This window comes from Vollenhovia emeryi, unplaced genomic scaffold (assembly GCF_000949405.1).
Source record: "Vollenhovia emeryi isolate VEMERY1.0 unplaced genomic scaffold, V.emery_V1.0 DF950115.1, whole genome shotgun sequence".
Lineage (NCBI taxonomy): Eukaryota > Metazoa > Arthropoda > Insecta > Hymenoptera > Formicidae > Vollenhovia > Vollenhovia emeryi.
The window spans coordinates 1-1,247 of NW_011956251.1; the positions used below are offsets into that span (position 1 = coordinate 1).

The 1,247-nt window shown below is 65.8% G+C and overlaps 1 protein-coding gene across 1 annotated transcript; it reads left to right on the forward strand.

The window, feature by feature from the left end:
* Nucleotides 1-10: 10 nt before the first annotated feature.
* Nucleotides 11-331, forward strand: LOC105570736. The gene has a single exon (XM_012028178.1). The coding sequence runs from the start codon at nucleotides 11-13 to the stop codon at nucleotides 329-331; it is 321 nt and encodes a 106-aa protein (XP_011883568.1).
* The last annotated feature ends 916 nt before the right edge of the window (nucleotides 332-1,247 follow it).

Consider the following 1,247-nt stretch of genomic DNA (forward strand, 5'->3'; position numbering starts at 1 on the left):
ACAACAGAGCATGGTGGAGAGGGGGTTCACGTTGGCGATCGTGGCCGAGCCCCACCGCCCCCCAAGAAGCAGCCCATATCGGGCTGTTGGGCAGGCGGGGGACTCGGTCGCGATCCGATGGCGGTCGGTGCCGGGAGGGCCCAGCACGACCCCCATCGAAAGTGGGCAACGGCACGTAGCTGTGCAGTGGGGGCCCATCGCAGACGTGGGGGTTTATTTGAGGCCCACCAGACGCCTTGCCCCGTTTAAGGGCTGGCTATCGGACCTGGGACAGACGGTCCTACGTCTGAGTCCGAGGCCGGTCCTCGTGGCCGGGGACTTCAACGCGTGACACACGAGTTGGGGTTCCCGGCGCGACAACGCGAGGGGCAGGGCTCTAGACGAGTGGGCGGCGGCGCACGGGCTGGTCCTAGTGAACGAGGGCCGGACCTCAACCTGTGTGCGGACGTAGGGGGAGTCCATTGTGGATCTCACATGGGCTACCCCCTCGGCCGCGCGCCTGATAACCGGGTGGAGGGTGGAGCGGGACATCGAGACTCTGTCTGATCACCGTTATATAACGGTGGAGCTCGGTGTCCTCTCCCCCGTGCGTCGCCAAGAGGAGACGCGACCGCGATGGGCCCTCCGGAAACTCCGCGAGGACGACCTATGGCCTCGATTGAGGCCGCCTGTTGGGTCCGGGGAGGTTTCCCCGAGACCCGGGAGACGGACCCCCTGCAAGAGGCCGAGTGGATCGGGGCAGCATTAACAGCGGCTTGTAACGCTGCGATGCCCCGGTCCAAAGCTCGGCCTCAGCGGGCCGTCTACTGGTGGACGGCAAAGATCGCCGACTTGCGTCGACGAGCCGTCCACCAGCAGAGGAGATTCGCCCGCTGCAGGCGCAGAGGCGGACAGGCGGCCGAACAAGCGAGAGAGGGCTACCTTGAGGCCAAGGTAGCCCTCAAACGGGCCATCAGAGTGGCAAAGGGCAGGGCGTGGACGGAGTTCCTCGACTCCCTTCAGGAGGATCCGTGGGGGCGGCCATACAAGATGGTTCTCAATAAGTTGAGACCATGGGCGCCCCCGCTGACGGAGCGGCTGGACGTGGGATTCGTCCGGAGGGTGGTGCAGACCCTCTTCCCCGATATTACCGGGGAGGACGAGGGACCACCCTCCGAGCCGGGGGAAGATTCCCCCGACTGGGACGACTCCCTCGACGTCCAGCCGGAGGAACTCCAGAGGGCCATCAGGAAGGGCCTTAGGGGCAA

Coding starts and splice junctions, on each gene's coding strand:
- LOC105570736 (XM_012028178.1), top strand. CDS start 11: ATGGTGGAGAGGGGGTTCACGTTGGCGATCGTGGCCGAGCCCCACCGC.